At 41.4% G+C, this 24,008-nt stretch overlaps 2 protein-coding genes across 2 annotated transcripts in view; both read right to left on the reverse strand.

Moving 5' to 3' along the window:
- The window catches only part of LOC308407468 (NACHT, LRR and PYD domains-containing protein 12-like), a gene marked incomplete at its 5' end in the record, with an annotated part of 115,605 nt that extends 111,690 nt beyond the window's left edge, over window positions 1-3,915 (reverse strand). Inside the window, 3 exons of the mRNA XM_080899117.1 lie at window positions 1,159-2,986; window positions 3,103-3,498; window positions 3,891-3,915. Of these exons, the coding sequence (XP_080755243.1) occupies window positions 1,159-2,986; window positions 3,103-3,498; window positions 3,891-3,915 (2,249 nt within the window). The remainder of the gene's footprint in view (window positions 1-1,158; window positions 2,987-3,102; window positions 3,499-3,890) is intronic.
- A 2,095-nt stretch (window positions 3,916-6,010) lies between these two features.
- LOC308393937 (protein NLRC3-like) overlaps window positions 6,011-24,008 on the reverse strand; it is a 133,423-nt gene continuing 115,425 nt past the window's right edge. Inside the window, exons 2-5 of the mRNA XM_080878005.1 lie at window positions 9,930-10,061; window positions 9,747-9,845; window positions 9,501-9,599; window positions 6,011-8,737 (exon numbers count right to left, since the gene is read on the reverse strand). Coding sequence (XP_080734131.1) covers window positions 8,587-8,737; window positions 9,501-9,599; window positions 9,747-9,845; window positions 9,930-10,018 — 438 coding nt within the window. The 5' untranslated portion in view covers window positions 10,019-10,061 and the 3' untranslated portion in view covers window positions 6,011-8,586. The remainder of the gene's footprint in view (window positions 8,738-9,500; window positions 9,600-9,746; window positions 9,846-9,929; window positions 10,062-24,008) is intronic.

Below are 24,008 nucleotides of genomic sequence, written 5' to 3' on the forward strand. Positions count from 1 at the left end.
ATTTTGAATGAGTTCAGCTCAGTGAAGAGTTCCAGCTGGAAAGATGATCTCTGTTTGCTACCTGCTGTCAGGTACGACTGTTCACGTACACACGCAGGAAAAACCTGCTGACTGTTACCAAACGTAGCAGAAATCTCATCACTGGACAATAATGATGAATGAACTCAGAGCTGCTGATATCAGATCTGATTTCAGGGGAACTAAACACAGAAATGATTGGCTCATTTGAGCTTTCTGAGCCATTATCTGCTGGTGTGTCGCTAGTTGGCAGAAAATGATTTGTATTCCTGTTCAGGGCTTCAGTGTTTATGAGTCCAGATCCAGGTGACAGCAAGTCAAAATGATGTTACCTGTCTGTGTCCAGCAGCAGCCTGTATTCACTTTGAATATTGTTATAACCTGACATGGATCAGTTTGTCTTTGATTGGTTTGTAAATGTCACTGTTTCCATTGGACCTGAGTGACGTACAAAGACAGAGAGGGAGAGAAAGGAGAGAGAGGATGGAGACAGCAAAGAGAGAGCAAACACAAACAGGTGAGAGTGGACAGGTGACCAAGGTCAGCAACCAATCAGAGAGCTTCTGTTTGACCCACAGTCACTGATGATGACTGCACATAACCAAGCAGTGTGTTACTCTGATATCAAATATGGATCCTGCTCTTATAATAATGATCATCAGATGATATTATTGTGTTATTTTGTAGCTGAATACGATGTTTGTGTGATTATCAGTGAAAGAAGCAGTGAGGAGGATGGAGAGAGAGAGAGGACACAGGGTGAAGTTAGAAACACTAAAAGGATTTTTCATGGATTTCATGGATGATTTGAGTGATTTCCAGCAGGACACTTAAACATGTCAGTGGACGTCCTAAAGAACATATTCACTGATATGAAACGTGTCATTGAACAGGATTAATATCAGTGGAAACATGGTGGAAACAGCTGTGACTGCATGGATGTGACACACTTCAAATCTGTTCTCCACTCTTGGATTTGGGATCCATGGAGCTGCTGCTGAGTCTGTACAATAAAGGAATAGTGTGGAAGGTTGCAGCGTACGGACACAAACACTTTGTGCTTACAATCTGATTTTATTTTCAACATTAAACTACTAACCTACACTGATCAATGATGTTAATGATCACATCTGGACTCACCCAGCCTTTCTGCAGTTCCTCACAGCTGGAATCAGTCTCTGTCGTCCCCGCTCTGATGTTTTGTACTTCAGCAGGTCCAACTCATCCAGAACCTCCTCTGACATCTGCAGCATGAAGGCCAGAGCTGAGCACTGGATCTCAGAGAGTTCCTTCTCTGATCTGTTCTCTGACTTCAGGAACTCTTGGATCTCCTGATGTACTGAGAGGTCGTTCATCTCCATCAGACAGTGGAAGATGTTGATGCTTCTGTCAGGAGAGATTTCATCACTGTTCATCTCCTTCAGGTTGTTGATGACTCTCTGGATGGTTCCTGGACTGATCTCTGTCTGACCCAGCAGACCTACTAAGAGTCTCTGGTTGGACTCCAGACAGAGGCCATGAAGGAAGCGAACAAACAGGTCCAGGTGGCCATTTTTACTCTGGAGGGATTTCTCCATGGCTCTGCTTAGAAATACATCAAGTGATTGGAGATCTTTGTCATCAAAAAGACTGAAAATCATCTTGGTGAAAGATTCTGATTTTAGAAACATCTTCAGCACCTTTGTCTTCCTGTTGGTGTGACAGTGGAACATGTAGACAGCAGCCAGAAACTCCTGAATGCTCAGATGAACAAAGCAGTAGACTGGTTTCTGGAAGATCACACACTCTCTTTTGAAGATCTCTGTACAAACTCCTGAGTACACCGAAGCCTCTGTCACATCCAGACCACACTGCTCCAGGTCTTCTTGGTAGAACATGATGTTTCCTTTCTCCAGATGTTCAAACGCCAGCCTCCCCAGCTTCAGAAGAACTTTCCTGTCAGCCTCCGTCAGCTCCTGTGGACTCGTCTCATGTCCCTCATGGTACTTGTTCTTCTTTCTCTTTGTCTGAACCAGCAGGAAGTGTGAGTACATGTCAGTCAGGGTCTTGGGCAGCCCTCCTCTCTGCTCTGTAGTCAACATGTGCTCCAGAACTGTAGCAGTGATCCAGCAGAAGACTGGGATACTACACATGATGTGGAGGCTCCTGGATGTCTTCATGTGGGAGATGATTCTGCTGGACAGCTCTTCATCACTGAATCTCCTCCTGAAGTACTCCTCCTTCTGGGCGTCAGTGAAGCCTCGTACTTCTGTTAGCCTGTCAACACATGTAGGAGGGATCTGATTGGCTGCTGCAGGTCGGGAAGTTATCCAGACGAGAGCCGAGGGAAGCAGATTCCCCTGGATGAGGTTTGTCAGCAGCTGGCTGACTGATGACTTCTGTGTGACATCAGACAGCAGCTTCCTGTTGGTGAAATCCAATGAAAGTCTGCTTTCATCCAGGCCGTCAAAGATGAACAAAAGCTGAGAGACAGCCAGCTTCTCTGCTGTGACCTTCTGTAATGTTGGATGGAAAACATGGAGCAGCTCCAGAAGACTGTACTGCTCATCTCTGATCAGGTTCAGCTCCCTGAATGAAAGCAGAACCACCACACTGACATGTTGGTTCTCCAAGCCCTCTGCCCAGTCCAGAGTGAACTTCTGCACTGAGAAGGTTTTTCCAACACCAGCCACGCCGTTGGTCAGAACCACTCTGATGGGTCTCTGTTGGTCAGGTAAGGCTTTAAAGATGTCCTGGCACCTGATTGGAGCGTCATGGAGGGCGTCCATCTTGGAAGCTGTCTCCAGCTGCCTCACCTCATGTTGGGTATGAACCTCTTCACTCTGTCCCTCTGTGATGTAGAGCTCAGTGTAGATCCTGTTGAGGAGGGTTCTACTTCCTGTTTCATCACTTCCTTCAGTCACACGTTCACATCTCCTCCTCAGACTGATCTTATGTTCATCTAAAACCTCCTGCAGACCAACATCTGCTGAAAGAAAGAAAAACAATGAGACTAAAGAGAAAGAAAACTCTTCAATGTCTGAACAACACAAGAAGTCCAGTTTTCAGAAATGAGTCCATCAGCAGACAGATGTTCAGTCTTACTTTGTACACAGCTGCTCTGACTGGCTGTCTGCAGTCCAGCTCTGCTTCTGGATCTTTCTCCACACTGGGGACAGGAGGAGTCTCCTGATGAAGCAGACTGGTCCCAGTATGAGGAGATGCACTGTCTGCAGAACCAGTGTCCACAGCTGGTAGAGACTGGATCCTTAAGGACGTCCTGACACAAAGCACAGCAGGACGGCTGCTCCTCCTCACAAACACCACTCCTCTTCCTCTCTCTGTGAACACATTTCTTTATCACTAAAACATTTACTGTCAGTGAAAAACATCCAGATGTGACCAAACTGCAGTTCCTCACAGTTCCTTTGATTTCATCAACACTAATGAGCTGCTCTTCCTGTCTGCCTGTCTCATTAAACACTGAGTGATGAATACAAACTCAACACTTCCTGCAGACTTCCTGACTTCACAATAAAAGCTTTCCATCAGAGAGACAGTTATGACTTTCACTGTTTTACAGCCGCTGTGTGCAGATTATCTGGGTCAGTTCACTCTGAAGCAGCTTAGAAGTGTCCGTGTAGAGCCGTGGTCTGACACACAGAGACTTCTGATTTTCTCTATTTAAACAAACATGATGAAGATGAGCAGGTTTCTCTTCTAGTATAAACTCTGTGTCTCTCTGGCTGGCTCATGATGGCTTTTCAGGTTTTATGTTTTGCTCTCTCCTGCTAGCGTTTTGCCTGCCTGGGTGGAGATTGTAATGGCCTCTCGCTCTTGGTCCACACAGCTATGATGATTACACCACCTGTTGCTGATTCACCTGGGCTTACCGGTAACCATTAAACGCTGCGGCATGGAGCAGTTTGTTGCTGGGACATTGACCCTCCTGTGTTCATGATCTCAGCTCCTTGCTAAGAAATCTCTCTAAATTCACCAGTTGGGTTAAGTTTGAGTATACTTTGAGTAAATATTTCCCCGGACCTGGTTACAGACGCTTACCTGTGACTCCCGTGTGTGGCTGTGTGAGTGCAGAGCAGGACGAGAGTGACTGAAGAGGAGTGAGTGTGGACTCCCGTCCCTATTTTCCCTGGAGCCCTGGACCCCCTCCCCAACTCACTGTACATATATAGAGCACTGTGGTTCACCCCTTTGGTAAATAAACTGTCACCTTTTTGTTTGTCAGAACTCAGTCTGTGCTTGAGTTCCTCTGTTAGCCATGACATTTTGTTGGTTCTCTCTCTTCAGGTCCCTGTAAGTGTTTGATCTAAAACATTATATTTATTCTGCTTTGATTGTTTTGTGTGCTGAGGGACATTGTTGCATGATCCACTTTTTCTTATCACTCAAATATCCTGATACTTTCAGAAAGTTGGAGAGCTCTCCTGGCTTGCTTAGTCTTTGCTCTGTACTGCAGTACTTGCATTGGTTTCACTGGACAAGTCTGCATGTGAATCTACAACTGATCTGACATTGTGGCACAAACACAGTAAACAAACACTACGAGCACCTTGTTTCATGTGCAGTGGCTTTCTTCTCATTCTGTTACTGAACACTGTATGAAAAGCCTCTCACTGCCAGCATCCTTCCAGCCCCACGACAACAAGACCAACTCACATCTTCATAACACCAAGAATTTTTCCCCTTTTCTTTGGAGAAACTGAGAAGCCAATAGGATTGTAGCTCAAACTTGCCCACAGTCCTGCTTCATCACTGCTCACTCCTACCTGTGTTGGTGCTCAGTGGACAGTCATTAGGGTTGCCAACTCCCTGAAAAATAAATAAGGGACACCTCGTGGCCAGGGCCGGGCAACCTAGTTGTCTTCACCCTTCCCAGTGTGGTGAATTTTTTAGCTCTTTTTTGTGTGTGTGAAATTATTTTTTAACCATTTGACTTGAATTTGATTTAAGCAGATGCATGTTCTTTGTGATATGACCATATGGGAAACAAATGATCATTTAGCCATTTATTTTTAGCTCAAAATGACAACATTAACACAGTAAAACAGGTCTCCTTCTTAAACAGAAGCCTGTCATGCTTAACTTTTAAGAATATAAGTAAATCTTTCTTTAAAAGAACTCTGTCCTGCTTAACTTAAAATTATATAAATTAATAGAAAGCAATAGAACGAAAAATATTCTTGTAACAGTGCACATATAGTGCATTTAGTACAATTGGCTTCAGCTGAGGTATTATTTCAGCTTTTCTAATGCTAATCAGCTGCTCCTGTTTGTAAACCCGCTTGTTCCCATGATTACGCATCATAACTCATCATCATTATTCATCTATGTATTACTTTTATGTATTAGTGATCTATTTGTTGTAATCATCTATCCTTGCAGTTGTTTATTACACAAAATAAATTATATTATCACACTTCTGGCCACATAGCGCTGATATTCACTGCACATGCCCATATTAACCTTAACCAGAGGGTTTAAAAAACAAACCAGTGTTTACATACCATATCTGCTTCTGCCGTGGCCTGGTGGACAAAAAATTGGTTTAGGGTTCCCCGAGCTTTCACGCCCCTCATGTTCTTCATGTGCCCACCATTAGAAGCATGCCTATGGAAAAAGTGCGCCGGCACACAGTGCAGTGCGCTTTATATGTGTTATCGTGCACTTTTCCAGCCAGGCGTTTTCCTTTTCCCATTCCTCCCTGTACTTTTGCAGCCTTTTTTTCTTTCTCTGAGGGGAACAAACATTGCTGCTCTAATGCTGGGCTCACACTGTGCGATTTTTGGCCCATTTTGAGATGATTTTTGAGTCATGCGACCGATTTGGCGATCGGCCCGATTTTGCCCTTCATTGTGTGTCGTGTAGTATACGTGGGGTAACGAGAAGCGATTAACACCTCACGACCAGCTCCCGATCATCAATCGCTCGTGAGCGTGTCACCACAGGCGCTCACACTGCTCACGCACAAACACGTAAACGTTGGTGAAAAAGACGGAGCAGCACGGCTGTGCAGCGTGTGATCTGGACACAAGCGATGGAGGCACAACTTGTAGAACTTTGGAAAGCTCATCCGAGCCTTTTCAATGTGGCATCACAAAATTATCACGACCACAACAACCGTGAACATAGTTGGATTTACATTGCTGCTCAATCACAGCTGCCTGATCAATGTTTTTCATTAGCAATTTAGCAAAGTTGATGGTGGTGGTGTGTCTGTGTGAGAGAAAGACAGAGAGAGAGCGACAGATTTTCTGTTATAACCTTCATTTTATGGAGGCACAGTGTGAGCACTCAGGTCGCATCAGAGCATCGGGCCGTATAGTGTGAGACCTGCATCGTGACCTACCAACTGCGAGTCAATCGTGCAGTTTGAGCAGGAGCTGAATAACGTGACTGAAAAAATCGCACAGTGTCTGCCCAGCTTTAGGTGTACTGTCGTCCGAGACTTGCACCGCAGTGTCGGCGTTTGTTTCCCTGTTGGCCATGCTTCTTTTTGTGGTCATCTGTTGTCTTCCGGTATTTTCTCCGCAAGCGACCTTTCCTCGACCAATGAGATGAGCGGTAATCTGAATTGTCATTCTCGAATTGTCATAAGTGTGCTGTCAGCTCATTGGTCACAAAGCAGGAGAGGGGCTGGGAATTATGTTTTCAAACAAAGCGTTAATTCCATTAACATTTATAGACTACTTTTGATTCTCACTGTATTACGGGACAAAGTGCGTCCCTTATTAGCTCAATATGGGACAAAGTGCGTCCCTTATTAGCTCAATACGGGACGTGTACTTTTGTTTCTAAATACGGGACGATTCCGTTTTTTAAGGGACGGTTGGCAACCCTAACAGTCATAGCCTGCTGCTAGCATGAATGCTAAACGTACTGCTGTGGATGATCAGCAGAAAAACATGTGGTCAGTTTGACTGTTTGCTGTATTTAAAGTGTTTTTCTCAGTTCGTCTGTATTCAAAGTGCATTCGGGGCTTTAGCTGACAGCTCTTTGTGCTAACAAACTAAACTCTCTTAGTTTAAGCCAACAGACTTTACCAAACACAAAGCCTGCTGCTGCCTCCATGGGTTAGCTTGTGTGACTGGTGTTTGCACCAATGAAATCTAAATCACACTAATGTGTCCTCCAAGGTGTTTGGTGGGAGCACTGAGTGAAACATAAGAGCTCTGGTTAAGCCTCATCAGCTGGATAGGCTGTCCACCCTAGTCCAGGCTTTAACTCAAATCTCTGACTGGCTTTCTAACAGCTACCTTGTTAGAACAAGACAGAGACCATGATCATAGCTCCTCCTGATCTATATTCTAAAATCAGTCAAGTTGTTGCCCCTTTCTGTTCTTCTGCTGAGCCAAATATTCGAAATCTTGGAATAATATTTGACTCTTCTTTGGGCCTTGACTCACATGTAAAGTCTCTGTCTCGTTCCTGTTTCTTTCATTTAAGGAATATTTCTAAACTGCGACATATGGTCTCCTTAGCTGAACTGGAAAAAATTGTCCATGGATTTGTGTCATCGTGTTTAGATTATTGTAATTCCCTGTTTACCAGCTTGGATAAATCATCTCTTTCTCGCCTCCAAGCTGTACAAAACGCAGCAGCCAGACTACTAACTCGCTCTACCCAGCGAGCTCACATCACTCCTATTTTATGTTCTTTACATTGGCTCCCAATAGATTTTAGAATTCTTTTTAAATGATTGTTTTAACGTACAGAGCACTAAATGGCCCCAGATTATTTATCCAAGCTTCTCACTAAATACACTGCTGCTCGCTGTCTCTGCTCACAGACTCAGAGTTTGTTGGTTGCTCCCAGAACACGTCTGAAGACGAAAGGGGGCGGAGCCTTTCAGTCTGTGGCACCAAGGCTGTGGAACAGTCTACCTCTACAACTACGTTTGGTTGACTCTGTGGGATCCTTTAAAAAACAGTTAAAAACTTTACTGTTTAAACAAGCTTTCTGTTGACCAATGCTGTTTACATTGTTATATTTTTAATTTACATTTAAACTCTATATTGTGTATATTGTGCATTTTGCTATTTATCATACTGTTTATTTTAATCTCTGTGTGCAGCACTTTGTGACTACCTGTCTATGAAAAGCGCTTAATAAATAAACTTTACTTACTTACTTACTAAAATAATAAACAGGGCTGTGAGAGCAACTGAAGTGATAAAAATACTGTTTAAAGATAAAAACACTTTGATGTTCTCTCGTTACCTAACAAAGTCCAAACCCTGTGAACTATTTTAGCTTTAATAACTGTGGATTCAGGTATCCTGAACCCATCTTTGGACATTTGTAATGAAATATTTTAAAACTCCATCAGAGACTCCTGATGTGGCTGTTTGGAGAAGGAAAAGAGGGACAAAGTGGAGCATCGAGCTGAGGCTTCATTCACTGCAAACCTACAGTTATGTTTTCTTATTTCTGCTGTTTGCATGTTCACAGCTGAAATAAAGCTGCCTCTTTGACTTCATCCTGTTGTGTTTGGGTCCAATCCTGCCTGCCACACAGCGCTACAGGACAAAGTCTAAGATTTTTATCTTTTTAATGAATCTTTGGTCATATTTATCCAGGAAAACACAAACATGTAAAGGAGTCATCACAGTTCTCTGACCTCGTTGGTCCAGGTTCATCACTGAACTCTGGAGGTTTATGTCTGGACCGGTCACTCCTCACAGACGGACAGCTGGATCCTGCAGACTGTGACCTCTGACCTCTGCAGACACAAACATGTTTTATTCAATGATCAATTCTCTGATAAAGTGATTGAAGCAGCTGTGATCACACAGACTGCAGATAATGCAGCTGTTTCCTGTCAGTAACAGTCCTCTTAGATTAGAGTTCAGCTTTTTACAGGAAAACAAATGTCCCTGAATGCAACAGTGAGACACAGTCTGCCTGTGTGGCTGTGATAGCTGCCGTTAGGAGCGCTCATGTGTTTGCAGTTAGACGAGGAGATGTTACCATCATGGACACGTTAACAAATCCTGCAGCATCACGTGGCACAAACACTTTGTGTTCCTGTCATCTGCAAGCAACAGGAAGTTCATTAATAAAGGCGGGATGGAGACGCGACTGTGATGGTTCTCCTTCATCCAGCTGTTACACACATCTGGGCTCACACGACGAGCCTTTGTCTAATACAGCAGCTGCTCTCTGAACACTTTTCTGAAGAGGAGCTGCACAAACCTTTGTTTGCTTTCTAGAGCAGCGTATCAAAGTCAAACTACCCACTGCTAGCAGCTGTTTCTATCATAGTTTAGGATCCAGATGTGTGAGGTCTAAATTTACACCTCTGATTAAAATACATAGTTAAAAACAGCCAATTGAGTCCAAATGTGTCTTAAACCAGATAAACTGACAGTTACAGCTGAGCCTGTGTGTCCTTGGAGACACTGCTCTGCTACAGAGATGCATTTTAGAAACCAGGAAACATCAAAATCATTTAAATCAGAGAGTTCTTGTTACTAACAGCTCACCTCTCTGCAGCAGACACAGGCTGGGATTTAAAACCAATGAATCGATGATTGGACCAGTCACTCTTTAAGGACACAGAGCTGGATGGTTTCTCATTGACGCTAAAAATATGTGAACATGTGTCACATCCAATGTGACCAATACATTACATAAAAAGTATAAACTATGTAAATAGTATATTATTTAAATCGTTGAATAGTAAAAAGCTGATTAAAATTTCAAACATTTTAATACTGACATGAACTTACTTTTTGTCAGATGACTTTTTTTGCCCTAAATTACGAAAGAAATGCTTCACCCGTTTGCTCTTAGAGGACACACTTCTGGGTGGAGGTCCAGGCGGGTTCCTGTGAATAATGATGCAGCAGTGATGTGAGTGCTGAGCTGTGACATGGAGAAGAGTCATGGACAGTTAGAGATGGTCATCTCACCTCTGAGCTTTGGTCTGGCTCTCATGTTCCCCACACAGAGTGCTTTTAGAGGGAGGGACTCCCTCCTCTCTGTCCTCACACTGATCCATGCTGCTCAATTCACATCAGCTCACACACACTTTCTACCTTCACCTGCAGAGGAAACACAAATCATTCATGTGCACATCAACTGAGAGCTGCAGAGGTCGTGTCTGATGTGTTGGACTAACATCCATCTGAGACGCAGCTTTCATCAGTTCACTACAAAAAGTGTCAAAGAGCCGAGTTCAGCCTCCAAATCCTCCATTACTGTAGTCCTACAAAGGTCAAACATGGCTGCAGAGAGCAGCTTTATGTCAGTAACCATGTCCAGGACCGAGCTGACTGCTTACAGAGTTCATACTCTAACTGCTAGCTGCCCTGCTAGCTAAGCTAACTCAGTAACAGTGACTCTGACAGCAGTTACTGTGGAACAGCGGCCGAGCTCAGGACACATTCAGTGTGTTTAGTCTGAGTCCTGGACTCTGATTCAATGGATTCAATCCAGCTCAGAGTTTCATGTGTTCATCAGAATAAAATACATGTACTAATATAACAGAAGTAATGCTCTGAATGCAGGACTGTAATGGAGGATAAATAAGGTTTTTACAGCCTGAAAGAAACATTCAGTTCATATATTTGTAGACAGTGAAGCAGTTTTTAATACTGCAGCTGTTTCCTTCACCTGTGTGTGTGTGAGCCACACCTTCATGTGCTGCTTTAGAAATATGTGGTCTGACTGCTCAGACTGAGTCTAGGAGGAAAGTTCACACGCTGGAGAAAGTTTTGTTCCTAACTTTGTCAGAGTTCGGCTCCAAAGACAAAGAAGACGGAGCTCACAGTCTGTAGATGGTCCTCAGTGTGTGTGTGAAGCCAAGAGAGCACACAGGAGTGTGTTTATGTCAGCAAATCAGTGTGTGAAGAGTCTGAGGGAGTGTGTGAATGAGACTCAACACTGAACAGTCCAAGAAAAGCGTCTGGATTTCTTTAAGTTTAACTTAAAGAAGTCCAGACGCTTTTCTTTTTGTCTCCATAATGTCTCCATAATGCTGCAATGTTATCTGCCCCAGAAACACTGTGCAGAAGCTCTGATGGTGACACAGAAAAGTCACAGTGGAGATACTTCTGTCCACCTTTGATTAGACTCATTATAAAAAGGAAAACAAAGTTTGAACACAGTCATGTTTCCAGTTCACTGACTTACATTTATTCCATGGACACTCACTCTAACCTGAACCACAGCTGCGACCATATTTGTAATAACTACAACCCAAACATCAGATGTTAATCGAAATTTTTTGCTCTCTCTCCTCCTTAAATGTGTTTTTAATGTTAGTTATAATTCAGAATTGGCGACTGGAATACGTATGACACATACGAACATCAGGAAATAAAAACTCGATAAATATAACCTCAGTAAATGAAGTCAGTGTACAGCGTGGAATTATTTTATGTCATAAGAAGAAACATATTCATGTTAACACTCACCTGCCTCAGCTCCACCTTCCTCCTCCTGCTGCTCTGAACGGAGGCTCAATACTTTCACTTTCACTGCACCTCCCTAAACACAGAGGATGCTGGGACTTGTAGTTGTTTCCTTCCGGTGCGGTCTTCCTCTTTGTTTGTTTGTGTTTGTGTTCAAGTTATTTCGATCATGTAAACATCAACAAAACACGTGAAGCCACACAGAGTTTGTATGTCGAGGTGGGTAGGAGGGTTTGAGGGTTTGGGGAGGGGTCAGAGGGAAGAGGTCTCTCAGTCTGGACAATCCACATTGATGGCATTGCATCTTTCAGCGTGTTTGTGGGTCGATTTGGATGCTCCAGGTGTGAGAGCAGCCACTCAGCCTCTACTGCAGATGTGTGTCACAAGTTCATCTAGTAGTAGGCTATGGCACTTGGCCACAGGTGGCAGCAGTGGACTGGTATTAAAACCCGATTCTTTGATCCCCATGATAGAACAGAGAAAACCCGACTCATAGTGGTCAAAACATTTATAATTCTTTATTCAATCATCTTCCGGAAGAGATCAGATGGGCCCAATGGCAGTTGTAGGATCTCTAACATTAGAAGCTAAAAATGTGTCTCATATAGGTGTTATTTTGGTACTTTACACGTCACACAGTTTCAACAACTCCTTATATGGTACAAGTTTGTTTTTTCTATCTGGCTTCCTGTATTTATTAATATGCTTGTATATTTCTACACTAACTTCCTGTTTTTCAGTCTGGCTGAGCACTTAGTTTGTGAGTCAAAAGTGGCCTTGCTTTACAAACCTTCATTATTAAAGTACATAAAACAATATAATTAGAAAATAAGCACTAAGAATATATTAATTACATGACAGTTCTTCCCTTTTCGTGTTTCCTAAGAAACACGACATAATTCCTAATTTATCCCATTAAGTTTACCTGCATGTTAAAAGGCTAAAATATAACAAAAGAGATTATGCTAAACAAAATGAAACCTTTCAATTGCCCAACCCTATCTGTCCCCTCAACGGGTTTTATGTTTTCAATGTTTCATTATTATTTTGTCATAATTACTTCTATCCACAACAAATAAATAAAGCTCTAAGACAGCACCTGTGAAATGTGAAATGTCCTAAATCTACTTCCTACACCCCCTTTTTTTACCCAGAATCCCAATTTAAACCCACTTCTGACTTCCCTCAGTGCTCACTGTAAACTGCAGATACAATCAGTTATATATATATATATATATATATATATATATATATATATATATATATATATATATATATATATATATATATATATTTATAAAAAAAAACCCAGCACGCCCCTGCGGGCGGTTTATCCTTCAAGCTCGGGTCCTCTACCAGAGGCCTGGGAGCTTGAGGGTCCTGCGCACATATATATATATATATATATAAGAAAAATCACCTTTGTGAATGGTATACCGGAGTCTCTGAGTGACGATGTCCTTTTACCTCCGGATAAGAACGATGTGATGAATACTGCGTCTGACAGCATAGAAGTTCAAAATGTGTTCACACAATATGTTCATCATAGGAACTTGAGCTGCATGTATTTAGTTCAGAATTTGTTTATGCAACAATTTCGTTGAACACTAATTATTTAACTCTGTTTAACAACCCCAGAGATAAATATCAAATTTCAGTTTTAGGTAGACAGATGTTTCCAGGTAATACAAAATACTTCTTAGAAGCTTTTAATGATGCCACATCCACCCCATACGGGTATCTTCTAATCGATTATAAATCTAAGACGCCTGACTATTTAAGACTCAGAACCAATTTGTTGTCAGATCGTCAAGTTGTTTATATCCCCAAAAAACGGCTAAAGCGGTAAAAAGGATGTCGTATTCACGGATGCAGAGAAACATTGCACTGTTGGAGTTGTTGTATAAATCCCCACCCAGCGTACGGAGGAATATTATTTGTAATGCAAGCATGGATTTTATTAATGCTCTGTGTGAGATATCGCTCAATGTTTTGAAAGGTGTTATCCCGCTGACTGATCAACAGTACTGTTAGGGAAAATATTCTAAAACACTTCTTCAGTAAAGACTGACTGATCAAAATGACTGATCAACAGTACAGACAGCTAAAAAAGAAGTGCAGTGGGAGGGGTCTTAGAAGGTTTGGGTTTATACACATACAAGCCGTTGCCATCCTGCTTAGTAGATGTTGTCTTGGTTATGTTGGATATCACATCAGACACTATGCCTGATGCTGCTGTTTTTAGGTGGGGTTTGACTGTGCTGACTCCTTTTTTAAACAATGGTACAGCAATTCTAAACAGGCTGCTGAACAAACCTCCCAGACCTGCGCCACATTGCGTGCTGGTCCCAATATAACCATTCAATTCGCCACCAGCCTGAAAAAGGGTATGTGTTGATTTTGGTCGTCTTTCAAATCAATTTCTATGTCATCGATTAAGGATTTCGAGACCGGTGTGTAGTGTGGGCTGTCAAACTGAAGAATGGCTCCCCGACGGTCATCGTCTGTTATATTTATTGCTCTTAATAGCCGCGCATGGGCGTCACCCACAAGCTGGTAATCAACGATATCTGCATAAATAAAAATGTTCTATTTTCCGCCGTATACGTCTGCAGGATGTGATGCGTATGTGTTTTTATAATGAAGTACAAACGGGTCTTCTGATTTGAATCCTAAGATTCCTGCCAGTCTCCCTCTAAATGTGAGAACTGTGCCCCTATAGGGCCCATAACACTAACATAGTTACTAACTTCACTGTATTGTGTTTTAATGTCGGTGTTATGTTTTAATGTTTTATTATCTGCGCCACAGATGCATAATGCCCCACAGACAGCTCAATCACGGTTATGGACAATGCTCCATTTGTGACTGGATCATAAATTTCCACTCGCGAATCTGATTGTGGAAAAGACAACCATAGTCTTGGGTATTGAAATTCTATAACACCGACCTCATACGGTTCATTTAAAACAACAGGTGTTATAACCTCAGGATAAAAATGCTCGGAAACTCAAGTGCCAAGTGCCTCTTTTTTTCTGCCAAGTATTTTCTCTATTTTAAACCTTTTGTTTTTGTCAATAGTCACCTGCTGTATCTCAGGTTCGTAAATTACACCTTTCACTGCAGCTCCTGTGAGATCCTCCAGTTTGTATACGGGAGGGTCTCTTCCTAAACGCTCCTTTATGGTAAAGTACTCGTCTGTGTAGGTCTGATGGTAACCCTTTCAGAATATGCCTCGTAGTTTAGATATTCTCTCTGTATCGCCCACATTAAATTTAAAAGTCACCGGTTTTTGGGGTTTCATTTTGTACAGGGTGTTAAAGACTGCTTTCTCATTATCTTTGCACACCTCGGTGGGGTCATTTTGATAGAGCTGTGATAAGACAGGTTATAGGACTGTACAAGATCTTGGATCACATTAACATATCTTGGCGAGTTAACTGATGTTAAGTATTTCCACATTTTCCCCTTTAAGGTGCGGTTAAAACGCTCTACCACACATGATTTCATTTCACTAAAGGTTGAAAAATGTGTGATGTTATGCTGCTCCATTAGTTTTTTAAATGTTTATTATAAAATTCCTTCCCTAAATTTGTTTGGAGTTTTTCAGGCACACGGCCCTCTCTCAGAATATCACCAAAAGCCTCAGCAACAGCCTGTCCTGTCTTGGTTTCAAGGCACCTAACCCATGCATACTTAGAAAACACATCTATGCATGTCAATAAGTACCTAACATTATCATCATCCGCAGAATATTCACGCATGTCAACCAAATCAGCTTGAAACTGTTTGTCAGTCCCGTTAACCAAAACTCTATTTCTGTATCCTTGCATTTCTGTATCCTTGCATTTCTGTGTCCTCTATCCTTGCAGGTTTATGAAGAGTATATGTGTCATCTCCTTTTAAAAACGCTCCACGTCAGGTAATGACGGCTTTAAGCCTGTTGCCTCACTGACAGCGATACGGAGCTTCTTTACACTTCCTAAACCCCCTGGGTGTGCAGGGTTGTGATATATTTTTCTCAGCGTGTTTTCCATAATCACTCTGACCAAACACAAACACAAATGACCAGAAAAAAGTGTTAGCATACGTTTTTATTTCATTTTCTGTGTAGTGCACAGTAAGGTTTTTATAACAGATGTGCATTAAATCTTGTGTCTCCCAGACCAGTAGTTTCCAATCATGTGGAGCAGCGCTGATTTAACTCCGCGGGTGTGATGATTGGTATTTAGCAGGTATCCGACATTCTCATCAGTGGTGCAAACAATGTGCGGCACTGATCTCAGTTCACACAGAAGACGCTCTGCAGTGCTGATGATTTGTGCTTCAGCCTCACTGACACTGTATGAGCAAACAAACAGACGGATGGCCGGGATGAATCGGGGCGTCCGGAGCTTTTCCATCACCTCATCATAGCAGGTCTCGAAGAAAAACACAGGCAGCTCAAACAGGCAACTGTGGTGTAACTGGCTGGGGTGACCGGATTGGCATCCATAACATATCTCCTGCACATACTCATTCAGTGCCATCGACAGCAGGTGGAAGGTTGTGAGTTTAATGTTGAGTTCCGTTTCCTCAGACGGGTGTGATCCTGCAGAGTCCTGTGAGCATCCTGGAGAGGGGGGCGGAGTCGGTGGGGTCTGGATTAGCAGTGCTGGAGGGGGAGACTCTGAGCGGTCCACAATATGGCAGATGTTGTCTGTAAAAGAAATCCACGCATTGCATTTTTTTTTAAATATCGGGTTTAATGCCAACGTCTCTCACACAGAGACAACCTACCTTTTGTTTTGTTTTTTTGTTTTTCTGTCCTCAAGGTTTTTGATGATTTTTGGCCTGAACATGGCAGAAGGTAAACCAATCTTCGGGCCATGTGCGAGCTGATCATATACAAGACGCTTCCTAATATTCTCATAAGAAGAGTTGACCTTGTCTCTCTTGATAGTCTTATCGACCTCATTAAACACCCGCTGCAGTGCTCTCCAGTCTGACCACTGAATAAAAAACAAATCCTTAAACCATGATAAACGTTCTTCAAGGGTGAGGGGGGATGGGTTCAACCTCCAGCTTTCAAGGCCCCAGAGTGAAACCTCTGTAACGTTGAGGTTTCACCCGGTGCAATTGTGGCTCTTGTAACTGTTGTGATATTTTGATACCATGGTAGCATTTACAGGATATTGTTTTATAGTGATATTATACAGGAAAACTGTTACTCAATAAGGCCCATTTACTAGTTGTTTTTCTCTTTCTCTGTAACCTAAGAATTAATGTGTAAGAATCACAGGTTGGTACCTCAAGGTTGAAAACACCACAGAGATCACTTCCTTACTCCCATCCTCCCTTCCTTATCTCTTAGAAAGGAGCTTGTTAAAGGCCAGGTGGTTCGTTTCAGAATTCACTAATGAAAGAACTCTGTATTCTGTGTCTAGGAGTGTATTTTGCTGGGATGATCATAAATTGTAGCTGAACTGATAAACTATACAAAGGATACTTCTTTGCTCACAAGGCAGGAAGACGTTCCCTTATTTGGTCTGTACCGGTTTGAACTGAGAATCTGTTGACAGACGAACCTTTTTCCTCTATATATACTGTTGTCTGATGAATAAACCTTTGAGTTGATTTTGGGAAAGCAACCCGTACAGTCTCTGTGTCGTTTTGTTCTCCCAGCTGCTCCCGACGTCGTAACTAACACGCTGAATGGCATATTTGACTGTTACTTGAGAATATTTCTTTGAGTTCTATAGGTTATGGACAATCTCTGCTGATAGGTGCTCACGCCTCGAAGGAAACCCGATCCACAGACGGAGATTTCTTTCAGTAACCATAAATGGTAAGCTGCTCTTTTGTCACACACTACATACACAATATATGTGTTTTAGTGCAAATTGTACATTGCTACATTGTTTTGAATTACCCTCGGCCCGCAGTATATGTAGGCACCTGTCAAAGGTCATTTGGATTTACCAGACCGCTTTGAAAACAACATGAAACAAATGAATGTCTTTGTTGAGCCATGACTGGATTTATCCTAATCCTTCCTAAAGGCCGTTATAACCTTGCACTGCCAGTGGTGAGCTGCACCAGCTGTGGCCTAATGTGGTCCCCCTCAGTTAAGGACTTCCAGGGTGGTGGATATTGGCCTGGCACCTTAAATTTCTGCACCCTGTTTTCAATGGATGCCTTTCAGTCTTTCTATGACATTAAGGTCATAAGTAGTTTACTGACAATTATTTAACATTTGAAATGAAAAGATCCGTCAGTCCATTCACATATATACTGTTCAGAGAAGGCATGTAGTTTAGAGCAAAGTGTAGTAGTGTGAAGTGGCTAAACACACTCACCAATTGTTCTAAAATAAACAATTTATCAAAACATTAACAGTCTTTCACACATACATACGGTTTATACACTATTTTAAAAAGAAGGGGTTGAAGACCTGATTGATTACAAAAAGTCTATTAAAATGTTCTGGGTAACCACAGAAATCTTAGTCAGTTATGTCTGAGAGAGAATGTTTATGACAGAAGTAATGCCAAAATCTCAACAAACCAAAGTTACATACATGCTAAAGAGAAAGATCAAACAGTGCTGAAATTAGGAAGTGGGCAATATAGGGCTTCCCCAGTGAAATAACTGATCTGAAATAATTGAGGCACAAATTAATAAATGACATACTAGTAATCCACAGAAGGGGAGGCCTCTGGGAAAATGTAGAAAATCAATGGGAATTTCTACAGTAGCACGAGTTACCAGTCAATACCAGTCCTGGTATTGGTTATGTTGAAGTGATGGGTTTTATAATTCATTTTTGGTCCACTGAAGGGATTGTTTTGTAACCCCAATATTGATATTTTGTAAATAAAAAATATGACCTCAATTAAACCTTTAAATTCCCTGCACTTGTCATAGATATCTACATGATGTCCAAAAAATATACATCAAGTCCAAGGTTCTAATGTTGAACGCCATATTGATGTCCAGCTTAAATCATGGTTGGACCTCCAAATTGTTGGAAAAGTTCAAATGCAGTACAGACCTCCAGAATTGGTCATGGACCAACAGAACCAATATAGACACGATCTGTACATCTATCTGACTTTCTTTGTTTAGTTGGTAGCTAACTGAATTGTCTTACTTTTTTTTTATAGATGAAAGAAAATGTCCCTGAAACATACAGTATGAAACAATGAGTGTCAGGTTTATATTTATAGTCTACATCACATTTAAGTGGTACCCATATGTCAATTTGTTTGAGCCTAAAACACAGACTACTCCATGACCCGAATGATTGTTTAATCCTTCCCATCAATACCTCTCAGTTCCACATCTCTAACTCATGTTATTCTCCATGCAGCTCTAACAGCAGTGGTCCAAACACAGCAGACTGTGCTGGCAGCAGTGGGAGAAGATGCTGAATTCAGCTGTCAGCTCTTGGACACTAAAGACGTCCTTCAGGTCACATGGCAGAAAATCTCACGTGATGTGGAGACAAATGTTGCCACCTACAGCAAGTACTATGGTCAGAGAGTGAATGATGGCTTTAACGATAAAGTCAAGTTTAAATACACTGGACTACAGAACTGCTCCATAGTCATCAGGAATGTGACGGAGCAGGATGAAGGATGCTATCACTGTCTGTTTAACACTTATCCTGAAGGCTCCTTCACTGGTAGAACCTGCTTCCAAGTCTATGGTAAGAACTTTTGCATTAATGTGTTTAAATGTGCTAGAAACTGATTTCCTTTCAACAACATATTCCTTGCAATATCTCCTGATCCTTCACAGAGCTGCATGTTGATGTCAGAGAGTCAAACTCTGCTGAAGAGTGGGTTGTTTCCTGTTCAGCCACTGGTCGACCTGCTCCCACTGTAACACTCTCACAACAAGACCTCAGCTTCTCACAGTACAACACTGTCAGTGTGTCCAACACCAACGCTACATTCACTGTCACCACTACAGCTGTGCTCTCAGGTTCACGTAAACACAGCACACAGGTGGGATGTGCAGCACGAGTGCTCTCTGCTCCTCACAGAGAGGTGATGGAGACGATTCCTGAGGTCCAGCAGACGTCAGATTATCAGTGATGGTGAGAAACTGAGATGCAATAACAATGCATTGTGGTAGTATGCATTTTCTCTTTGATCAATAATTGATGTATTCATTTTGATCAGTGTCACATTTTTCCTGCTTTTTCAAGTTTCCTCCTGGATCATTGTATTAGCTGCAGTATTGGTGATGATGGTGTTTGTCAGTGTAGCTGCTCTGCAGTAGGCTACTCTTTAAAGAAAAAGACCAGATAACTTTCATTTTTCATTTCTTGTCATTTTTTTCTACACCAAAATCTATCCAATAATATCTGCATAACATTTTCTACTTGTGATTTAGTTATTAATTCTTTGCTTCATGATTCAATCGGTCTTTGTCTAGTATTAAATTTTATGTTTCCCATTTAATCCCACTGGCTTTAAAGTGTTTCACCAGATTTTTACGAAGTATTTCCAGTCTTTTGTTGTCTCTGTCCCAAATGTTCTGAAATGTGTTGCATGTATTAAAAGAAGTTGGACCAAAAAATGTACTATGTACTTATAAACTTACATTTATGAAAGCTGAACAAACACTGATATACTTGACTTTTGTAACAGTGAAAAGGCGATCTGTTTTTATTGATAAATATATATGTTTGCATTACTGTTATTTAGATTGCCATGTTAGAACGTAGCAAACAACATTGTTTGTTCCTCTATGGTTTCTTTATTTTTACAAATCTAAATGTTTTTTGTCAAAAGATTAATAATTTCATATTGAGGTCAGATGGTCAGCAGTTTTGATGTTTTTGCAGAGATTTTATTTTTTGCAAAATAGCACAAGTAAACATTAAAAGTAGTTCCTAAATCAAGGCATTTATTATTAAGGCGGCCATTATTATGGCCCTGTGTGGAAAAAGTGATTGCCCCCTAAACCTAATAACTGGTTGGGCCACCCCGAGTAGAAACATCTGCAATAAAGCGTTTGGGATAACTGGCAATGAGTCCTTTACGAGGTGCTGGAAGAATTTCTGCCCACTCATCTTTGCAAAATTGTTGTAATTCAGCCACACTGGAGGGGTTTTGAGTATGAACCACCTTTCCAAGGTCACAGCACCTCAATCAGATTCACGTATGAACTTTGGCTAAGCCATTCCAAAGTCTTTCTTTTGTTTTACTTAAGCTGCTTAGAGGTGGACTTGTTGGTGTGCTTTGGATCAAGTGCACTTCAGCTTGTGGTCGTGAACAGATGGCCAGACATTCTCCTTCAGGATCCCAGAAACTGGATTCTGTTCATCTTGACGTTGCATCTCCAGACTGAGAGATCTCAATTACTTTGTTTCTTATTTGCTTCTGAATTTCCTTGGATTGCGCCATGATGTGTAGTTTTTGAGGATCTTTTGGTCTACTCTACTTTGTCAGACAGGTCCTGTTTAAGTGATTGATTCAGCACAGGTTTGGCAGTAATCGGGCCTGGCTATGACTATGGAAAAATTGTATATTTTCTATTGATAAATGCAAATATTTTATGTCTGTTATGTGCATTGCCGTGTGGAGAATATAAGGAAAACAATTGTGTGGTTTACATTGTTTCTTCCTCTTAGATTTCTTGATTTTTTTTTAAAATTGCAATAACTTTATGTTAATTTCAGTGCACTTTCACATTTCTTTAAATTCAAACTACAGTCCTGTGAATAACTAGAAACACTTCTAGCAGCACAAATGTGAGGTAATTGTTTTCTGCTTGACTTTATCAGTCTCTCATATTGTTGTGGAGGAATGTTGGCCCACTCTTCATTACAACGTTGCTTCAGTTCTTTGAGCTTTGTGGGCATTTATTTAAGCACAGCTCTCTGAATGTCCCAGGTTGAGGTCTGGACTTTGCTTTTCAGCTATTCTGCTGTAGATTTGCTGCTGTGTTTGGGATCATTGTTCGACTGCAAGACCTAAACTTTACCTATTAAACAGTTAACTCTGTATTTTACACTTTATGTGAATATTGTTGCAGATTTCAATTATTAATGTTTTTATAACTTTGTTCTTTCTTATATTTAATATTATACAATATTTATACTTCATGTCTCTGTCTTCTTTTGAACACTCCAGCACAGCATCACTATAACTTTGTCCTCACTGACAATAAAGCTGTTTTATATATTTCATTGCAAATGTTTCAAGCAATTTGTAGCTGTATCTTAAGATATTTTGTTAATAATATAGTATTTTATATTGTTTTTTTCCCCATATTTGAGAAATATTTAACATGTAAAAGTCTGTTTATGTACAATTTGGTGATATTAGCCCTGATTATTGGAGGAACTTGTACATGAAGCAGATTTCTGAGACTTCAGATTTGAAGGTTGTTGTCATATAATCTAAATGATGGCAGATTAACGTTCCCTACCTCTGTCCTACAACCACAGGACTCCTTTGCATTCGACTGATAGAAATTTCAAGCTCAGTGTTAATGAAGATTTCAAAGGCCTTAGTGCAGGGGTAGGGAACGTCTAAAACCTGCAGGGACACCGGCCCTCGAGGCCTGGAGTTCCCTACCGCTGCCTTAGTGTGAAAGGAATGAAGCTGTAGCGCCTCCCCGTGGTTGAAAAGAGGTACACAAGAGGTTTTGCAACCTGCTGTTTAATGAAGGTAATCAGCTGGGACAAAGGTACATTATGAGAATAATATCTCTGACAAACCTCTCCCTCAATTAAAAGATGCATTTTGATTTACATGAATGCATTTCATCTTCTCTGCAAAGGCTACACAACCTTCTTTGCCATTTGAGTGTGTCCAGTCCAGCTGAAACCAGCTCATTACTGATGGCATGAAAACGATCTGTGAGGTAACATTTTTACTGTCATTCATTCCTGTTGAAAACTTGTCACGTGTTTGCTTAGGTTCTTCTCAATAATCCTCCCGTATCCTGTGTAAAAACTACCCGAGCTTAAAGTATACAGACTGCCGGGAGGGGCGAGACGGGAATTTTCATTGCATATATATATATATATATTAAAATACAGATAGCAGCAGCCACGAAAACATAGGCAAGAGAGAGCATAGCAGTGTCGTAGATGTAGCCAAATAAGACAGATAAATTAAGATGGAAAATCCCCAAAACAAAACCCAATCTTTAGTGTGGGAGCATTTCCATGTCATTCCCAAAGGTGTAATTATTTTCAGCGACTGCAAACTGAACACAAACTTTTCATAACTGAGTTTGTTTCTTCAGTTGTATTTTGGTAATGCTGTTGTACAGCAGGGAAGCAAACACAAGTGCTAACGCTAACAACATCCAATCAGGATTTATTGGTTAGATCAAAGCTAACATCTGCATTACATGTGAGCACTACACATGTTATTTAACATATATAACGTATAAGATTTTTACATCTTTCTCTTTCCCTCGAGAAGAACTGCTAAAACTGTAGAAATAACATTACAGAAAAGCAGGACATGCTCAAGCAAAACATTATAGAAAGTCTGTCACGGTTCTGGGTCAGTTTGACCCAGTATTTTGAGTTGTCATGTTTTTGCAGGTTTAGTTTAGTTCCATGTGTCATTTTCTGTCTCTCTCTCTATGTCGAGTCTGCGTCTTAGTGTGATGGTTTCTTGTTCCTGTTTTATTGTGAAGGTCTGCGTCTCATGTGAGTGTGTTCAGTTTTACCTCTGTCTCGTCTTGGTGATTATTCCCAGCTGTGTCCACCACCTGTGTGTAATTCCCCTGTGTTTCTCTGTGTATTTAAGTCGTGTCCTCTGTCATTGTAGTTGCTGGTCCGTCTGTGTGTCCACCATGTCTCACCCGTGTGTTTGTGCTCTGTAGTTTAGTTGTTTCCAGTCTAGTTTAGTTCGTGCTCCATTTGCTGTTTGTCCATATTTATTTTTGTGTTCAATAAACCACCTTCACTTCTCCACTACTGCCTGCGATTGGATCCTCATTTATTATTTTCACACGGCTCTCCTCACCCGCCGTGACAGTACGGACCAGCCAGATATGGATCCAGCGGCAGTCACCCCACCTAGGGAGCTTCAGGAGGCCGTTATCGACTCTGCTTCTAAATTGATTTACCAGCTGTTAGAGCATGAGGGAGAAGTGTCTCTTTACACTGTGGAAGCCAACCTACAACACCTTATTTCCAGTTACCCCTGGTTATTGGACTCACTGCATCCGCTCGTACAGAATTTTGTTCTTCACGAGCTTCACCTACACCCCCCCGCCGCTACCGCTCGCCTGCTCATGCAGTGATATCATCAGTGACAAGTCAGGTGATAGAGGCTAATGCAAAATGGTGTTTCAGTGAGGCAGAATTTATTATGACAATACATTTTTTTAAAATACTCAGTATGAATTAAACAGGTTAAAGGTCAATGCTCTGTTGTAATATAAAGACAAAATGATTGACAGCAGCCCAGCAATATCAGTAAAACACAAATTAGCCACATGGTGCAATGTAAGGAGCTCTGTGATTGGTTAGGAAAGGACAGACTGGCCACCTCGATTTTTCTTCACTGCACATTGATCCATAGCTTTGCTCTGTAAAGGCTAACAAAGTGCTTT

The sequence above is a fragment of the Rhamphochromis sp. 'chilingali' genome (assembly GCF_963969265.1).
Source record: "Rhamphochromis sp. 'chilingali' genome assembly, chromosome: 1".
Taxonomy (NCBI): Eukaryota; Metazoa; Chordata; class Actinopteri; order Cichliformes; family Cichlidae; genus Rhamphochromis; species Rhamphochromis sp. 'chilingali'.